The 7,201-nt window shown below is 45.9% G+C and overlaps 1 protein-coding gene and 1 pseudogene across 2 annotated transcripts in view; both read right to left on the reverse strand.

Annotated features, from left to right (window-relative positions):
- The window catches only part of LOC103252230, a 7,633-nt pseudogene extending 5,036 nt beyond the window's left edge, over positions 1 to 2,597 (reverse strand). The window contains exon 1 of the transcript XR_503774.2: positions 32 to 2,597. The product of XR_503774.2 is annotated as a vigilin-like (transcript). The remainder of the gene's footprint in view (positions 1 to 31) is intronic.
- A 431-nt stretch (positions 2,598 to 3,028) lies between these two features.
- MASP2 (mannan binding lectin serine peptidase 2) overlaps positions 3,029 to 7,201 on the reverse strand; it is a 20,382-nt gene continuing 16,209 nt past the window's right edge. Inside the window, exons 9-11 of the mRNA XM_021708998.1 lie at positions 6,192 to 6,326; positions 5,617 to 5,691; positions 3,029 to 4,378 (exon numbers count right to left, since the gene is read on the reverse strand). Of these exons, the coding sequence (XP_021564673.1) occupies positions 3,615 to 4,378; positions 5,617 to 5,691; positions 6,192 to 6,326 (974 nt within the window). The 3' untranslated portion in view covers positions 3,029 to 3,614. The remainder of the gene's footprint in view (positions 4,379 to 5,616; positions 5,692 to 6,191; positions 6,327 to 7,201) is intronic.

A 7,201-nucleotide genomic window follows, 5' to 3' on the forward strand; every position in this document is an offset into this window, starting at 1 on the left:
AAAAAAAAAAAAAAAAAAAAGAAATCTTTGCTCAATGATTAGATCCTTGGTACACTCATTTTCCATGCAAGACGTCAGCTCCAGCAGCTCACGCTTGGCCTGCCGCATGCCCTGTGGATCTCCCCTGATGCGAATCAGGTTGCTCTTCTCACAATCAGGAGGGATGCACACAGACACCTTGTACTGGACTTTGATTCTGTTTATGTTGGCGCCATTCTTCCCACTGAGGTGTCTGTGGAACTTGTGATCGATGTTAATCTCTACATGGTCCTTCCAGTTCATCAAATCTTTGTCCATGCCTTTGATCTGTTTGTGGGCCACATTTACATCCCCCATAGGGCCTTCCAGGGTGATCTTGTCCTCACCCTCTTGAACTCTATGTGAACCTTTGGCGTCTGTTGAGTGATCTTGGCCAGGTTCTGCCCTTTCTTGCCAATGATGAAACAGTGAAGCCAGGAAGGGGCAGCAGCAGAGGAGATAGTGAAACTATTGGCCTTGGCATAGACTTTAGTCAATAACTGCGCTAACTTTTCAGACTCTCCTCGAAGTATCACAGTCTCAGAGATACTGTCTGAAGGTGGGATCTCAACAGAAACTCCAGTTCTCTCCAGGATTTCCTGCATTGAATTGCCCTTGTGCTGAGTTTTCTTCACCTCCACAGCAATGGTGGTCTTCTTTTTATTTTCCTCATAAATCTTCTTGATTCGAACCGTAGCCTGAGCCAACTGTTCCTTCTCTCCGGTAAAGACAATTTCTGTCCGATTCACGGTGGGGGGATGTTGATGTGTGTTCCTATCTCTTGCATGATTTCGCTAACAAGTCAATTGTAGGCCCAGCAGTGATGGGGTGGAATGCTTTCTCCACTTGTAGCCTCTCCACACCACGCTTGTCCTGCTTGGCAGAGATGAGTAAGACTTCAGAGTGAGCTTTTTCAGTGCCCTCTTGGGTGCCAGTGATCTTGATCTGATTGCTGGGGTCATCTGGGCATGCGATCTGGATTTTGGTTGCAGTTTTTAGCTCCAAGTCTTGCAGTTTCTCTCCATTTTTGCCAATAACAAAGTGATGGTGTTCTTTGGGAATGGCAGCAGTTGCTGAGGCCTGAGTCTGCAGTCTAGCAACAATGTCCTTCTGTGCTTTCATGACAGTGCCCAGCTTCCCCGAGACCATGATGGAGAGGCCTTGGTCTTTGGCCAGTGATGACTTCAGGTGAGCACTGGTCCTCTGTGTGATCTCAAGGCAGATTTTTGCTTGTTCACCTTCTCCAAATTGGTTCATGTCCTTAAATTTTCTCTCTTCCAGGAGTACATGGAACACCTGAGTGATGACAGAAGCCTCAATGGGCCGGATCTTGTTACCCCAGGCTCCAGCAGGCTCCAGGGCACTTTGCAACCAGACTGCTTTCTTGGGAAGTGGAGGGAAGGCATCCTTGTAGGTTGGAGAGTCACTCTCCTCTTCTAAATTTAGAGTGACAACTTTGATCTATTGAGGAACCAGCCCACTTCAGTGTTCAGCAAGCTTTCGGGTCAAAACTGTAGTGGAGCTCATGGTTGATCTCACACCTATGCACAATAGCAAAATGGTCAGGAGCCAGGAAGTCCATCCTGAGGCTGCTTCTGTCAGCCTGCCAGCTTTTGCTGTTCCACTCTTAATTAGCGTAAGAAAACCAAGCTCATAAGGTAGGAACCTTGGCAAAGCGGGGACAAGCCGCCATTTTGGTAAAGGTGAGAAGGCTATGCTTGACCTTCCCCCAACCCCCAGACTCTTTGTGGCCAACCGCTGTGGGAGGAGCACCCCAAGCGAGATTTTTAATGTTAAATCAGCACCTATATTTTGTCCTTTTAGGAAAAAGTAAAGAGTTAATGACTCTAGCTCAGAAGATATATGTGAAAATTAGAGCGATGTTTTGTACAAGGAGAGTAGTTGTGGTTTTTTGGGTTGAGGTCTCACTCTTGCCGAGACGAGTCCAGTGGCACATCACAGCCTCAACCTCCTGAGTAGCTAAGGCTACAGGTGAGCGCCACCATGCCCAGCTTTTTTTTTTTTTAATTGTAGAGAGAAGCTCTCACTGTGTAGCCCGGGCTGGTCTTGAACTCTTAGGATCAGACAGCCCTCCCACAGTGATGGGACTACAGGCATGCGCTATGGCAACAGATCGAGAGCAGCTCTTAACTGTGAGAGTTCTCTACTCAGCTAGTGTATGATCTGTGATCTGTTGTTTGGCCTAACTGTGCCCAGGTATTTGTGTACATTGTTAAAAAAAAAAAAAATTACAGGTTCATCTATAATATCACCACTTATTTCTAATGTCATTTTTCATCTTGTGGAAATGCCACATTTGACTCGATCACTTTTCTGAATTTGAACATTATTTAGGTTATTTCCAATTGTTGGGTACATCCTTAAAGCTAAATTAAATTCTTAGCATTAGAATTGGTAGGTCAATGATTATGCATGCTTTTAAAATATATTGCCAGTCTGTGGCCATACCACTCTCTCTGAGGCACCTAATTGCATCTGGAAGTTTATATTGTCTTTGACAGTGTGAAATAGTACTGCTAGTCATGTTCCATTTGACAAATAGATAAGTGGAAAATGATATCCTACTATTTTGTGGTATTGTTTTTTTTGGGGGGGAGTGGGGAGACAGCTTTCGAGTTTATTTGGCTTCATTGGATCCCGAGGCTAAGGCCCCAACCCTGGCTGGGGCAGCAGAAATACACCCAGAGAGCCTCAGGTGACCCCCAGGGCAGTGGAGTCCAGGCACTAAGCCCAGGGCAGGGTCCACAGTAGCAGAACTTGGTCAGAAGTGCTGGTGACAGCTGGGCTAGGCCCTCTCCCCTGTACCTCCCCAGTGGGCAGTTCCCCAGGACAGGGTCTGGTCTTCCCAACCAGCTGGGTACAGTATCGGGCCCCAGGGGGTAAGTTGGGGGACCTATAGGTTGCAGGTGTCAGGGGGTGCAGGCCCCCCCCATTCAGTGTGAAGGCTTCCTGTGCAGTGTAGCATTACTGACCCCCCAAGGCGGGATCCCTGGGGAAAACAGACAGAGGCTGGCCTGGTTCCCATTCCAGTGTATACTGTGGACCTTTTCTGGCAGCTAGAGCATCGGGGAGTGGCCTGGCCCACTCAAGACCCTGCCTCTGGCACCCACGGGGCCGGTATTGGTTTTTAACATGGAAGTCAGTACCTGGGCTGAAGTATCAGTGTTTCCAATTTACCGGAAAAAAGAGTGACTCGACAGTTATTCTTGAACCAATATCGCTATAATATACAAAGCACTCAGAGAGCTGTAAGAACAAGTTTAAAAACAGATAAGCAAAGAGTATGGACAGGCAATTTACAGAAATCTTTTTAAATAATTAGATGTAATTTATGCAGTGAGTCTCTATTGGGTTGGCAGAAATACCACTATGCTGGTTTAGGTCCCCTTGAATCGGTGAGTAAGTGTGGAATTAAGCTGCCGAGTGGAGAAGTGATAGCAGCTCACCTGGAGAGCTTGGTTTTGTCTTCTGGGTGGAGCGGCAGCTGCCATGTTCGTGCTTCTCAGGTCATGTTGCTGCTACGATCTTAGAGGTATTTCTAAAAATGAGTCATATGCTTATTGAAGATACAGAAACTAAAAGTTATCAATGATGGTCTCGATCCAGGGAATATAGTTAATGACCTTTGTGTAGACCCCATACTGACCTGCTTCCCCACAATTCATGGAGCCCCAGGACACTATTCCTCCCACAAACCACCTCTGTGTTTCATTGTCTAGAAACACTAATGCCCCGCCACTGTCGCCTCTGCAGCTGTCCCTACCCCCGCTTTCCACGCCAGCACAGAGCATGTTACCAGTCACCCTTCCCCCTGGATAGGGCCTCTCCTCATAGGCTGCGGTGCATTTTTGGTGGTCAACAATTGGTATGTCAACAAACATGAGATTTCTGGCAAGAAACCCCCTTTGGGTTAATCCCCATCCAGCTGTGGTTCCAATGTCATTTGTCCTCATAAAGGATTCAGCTGCTTTTGTTGGCAGACAAATAGGCATGATGCTGCTATTGATCACAACTTTGTTCTTCAATTTAATCAGTGCTATGTCGTTGTCAAAACCAGCATTATGAGTATAACCTTCATGGATGAAAACAGCCTCAGCCCAGGCTTGTGTGTAATCAGGTGACAGTCTCCTCAGGGCACCCATGCGAATGTCCAGGGCAGACACGTCGTCTTTGTGCTCATACACGGCATGAGCAGCTGTCAGGATCCAGTTGTCATATAAAAGTGCACCTGCTGCTACAGCGTCCCCTAATAACAGGACTTGCCAAGGAAAGTCACCAAGCTTTGCGTTTTGCCCTCCGTATATGCGCCCTCTTGTGGCTCGCGTAGATAATCCACAGACTGAGGAAAGAAGGAGGAGATAACATGGTCTGTAGAAACCCAGGAGCATTTGTATTAAGTTATTACCACTTGGGGGCTGTGTGTGCTAAATGTCAACCAGAAATCACAGCACACATGTTGGCGGGTGTCTGCCTGTACTGGCAAGTGATGCTTCTTTGAAACAGCACAGTTCAAAGACCTGACACAATTCTTTGGTATTTCTTAGGTCCTTAGAACATGTGCTGAGTGAAAATTAACTTCTAGAAATTACTTTGTTTTGCTAAAAGAAACTGATCTGTAAGATCAGTTAAGTTTTAATAGGGTAAATAAGGACTGTCTGAGCTGATGCGCTGGGTGATGTGCATAGGAAGTGGAGAGATGTAACATTTCATTGCTTCTGTTTTCCTGTTTGTAAAATGGGGTGTTGACTGTGATTCTGGGGAAGCAGGAACTCGGGTCAGTATCGAGCTTTGCAGGATTACTTTTACCTTGAAGTACATAAATGTTTTAGGAATTACAATGTTGTCATTGTGGCTAGGACCCTTTAGGTTCCAAAATTACAATTTTTTGGTATAGAGGATTCTTCCAAACTCTACATTTTACTATATCTTTATTGCAAACCAAACATGTTTAACATGGCATATATGTTTCCTGTTGTGGTGGTATACTTGTATTAATACTTACAAGTGTGGTAGCCAAGTATAGGTTTTAAAAAACTAATTTAAGCCAAATAACACAGGGGTAATGAATATATGATTACCTTTCTGATTTGTTTTTTAAAAATCTTTCTACTCAACTATTATCTTTGGAGCCAATTCTGGTAAAAAAAAAAAAAGTACTATTAAAAGGCAAATTGCATTAATGTTTAAAAATTGGTGTCATTGAAAACAATTGCTTAGGGAAATAATGAAGTTATTAGCTTTGGGTTTTAATAGCATTTTTACAGAGGAAAAGTAACGCAGCAGAAGAACTTGTGTTTGTAAATGTGTAAGATGTTCAAGATTATTTTTAAAAATCATTTAATTTTTTATGCTTGCCTAGTTTTAAGGTCAGACATAATCCACTGGCTGATGCAGTCAGTACCCACCAACTTCTCTATGGAAGGGGATAATGAGAACATACTATTTGGAAATAATACCTTAGCCTCTGAGCCAAGTGCCGAAGTTACATTCTGCCTACCACAACTAAAGCTCCACTTACGCCTCCTGGCCAGTTCTGCCTTCCATCAATTACGAAGCGGGTATAAGTGTATCCATTACCAGGCTCGCAGACTGGGAGTGATGCTTCTCCTTTGGAGCTCGTCCAGAAGCCATCAGCCTCACACACATAGTCACCTGCAAATCATTGGGAAAGCAAAAATGTTGAACTGCATGTGTAAGATGCTTGTCATCTGCTTGAACACCCCTTGAAAAATGTTGATTCCCGAGCATCCGTGGGAAATAGAGGCGTCTGAAGAACCATTTTACATGACTTCATAAATAGGAGGTCTCTGCATTACCATGTTTGCTTGCAAAGTGGAAACCTTTTAGATGTGGAACTTGAATATGTATCAAGATCTCAAGTGCTTAATGATAAGGTTTTGACTTGTTAAATTAAACCATTTGGAATATATTGTGTGTTTGTAGTAGTCATTTACTAGATAAGATCTGTTTTCAGATTCTTGCAAATTGACATTAAAGCCACTTCAGCTGTAATATTTCACTTAGCGGGTGGGAGAAGTGCCTTTTAATCTGTTGTCTATCTTTAACCAAAAATGCTGGTTAAAGTCCATTTTCAGACCATGAGGGCTGGATTCCAAATGCCGCCCACCCCCACCTTTGACATATTTGCTCACCGTCATCTGTCTTCATGGTGTAGAAGGTCTCCTGACAGCTGTATTGGATCACAGCTCTGTACGTGGTCACATCAGGACCTGTGATGTATTCCACCTGGCCGTTGGGTAGGTCATCAGGAGGGCCACAGTCCACAACTAATACAGAGACGGGGGAGGGAAGTGTCTGTTATGTCTGTTATAAGGTCAGTGCTGATTAAACGGCCTGGAGGCAACTGCTGGATGAGGCACCTGCGAGTGGCTCAGAGGCCTGAGACCAAGTTCACTTCTTGTGTGTGGTGGACACTGTAGCTTCATCTCTAGACGTGGAGGGTATTGCCTAGTGTGACCCGAAGCTTGCGCTCAGCCCTGTTCCAACTAAATGGCTGCACTGGGTGGGGGGCGTCACCAGGGGAAGGAGTGGGGGATGCCTTTCCTGAAGGATGGGACTTTGAAGCCACTTGAGCTCCAGGGCGCTGTTGCTTGGAATAACGAGGGTGGCCTGCGGCAGGGCGCGGCACTTCTGCAATGGGGAAGGCCATGAAGGCGGAGAAGGAAGCAGCAATGAAAGGACTGGCCTTGGCTGGGTGTGCGGTGGTTCGTGCCTGTAATCCCAGCACTTGGGAAGGCCATGGCGGGAGAGTCGCTTGAGCCCAGGAGTTCAAAACCAGCCTAGACAACGTAGCAAGACCTCATCTCTACAGAAATGAATCAAAACCGGGTGTGGTGGTGTGTGCCTGTAGTCCCAGCTGCTTGGGAGGCTAAAGTGGAAGGATTGCCTGAGCCCAGGAGGTTGAGGCTGCAGTGAGCTGTGAGTGTGCGACTGCACTCCGGCCTGGACCACTGAGATTCTGATTTTTTTTTGAAAGTGAGAAAGCAGCCGGGCTCGGTGGCTCCCGCGCCTTGGGAGGCAGAGGTGAGTGGACTGCCTGAGCCCGCAGGTTTGAGACCCACCTGGCCAACTTGGTGAGACCTCATCTCTACAATAAATCAAAAAAATTAGCTGGGCGTGGTAGCGCACACCTGTAGTTCCA

This window comes from Carlito syrichta, unplaced genomic scaffold (genome assembly GCF_000164805.1).
Source record: "Carlito syrichta isolate Samal-C Ts95f unplaced genomic scaffold, Tarsius_syrichta-2.0.1 Scaffold153889, whole genome shotgun sequence".
NCBI classification, from domain to species: Eukaryota; Metazoa; Chordata; class Mammalia; order Primates; family Tarsiidae; genus Carlito; species Carlito syrichta.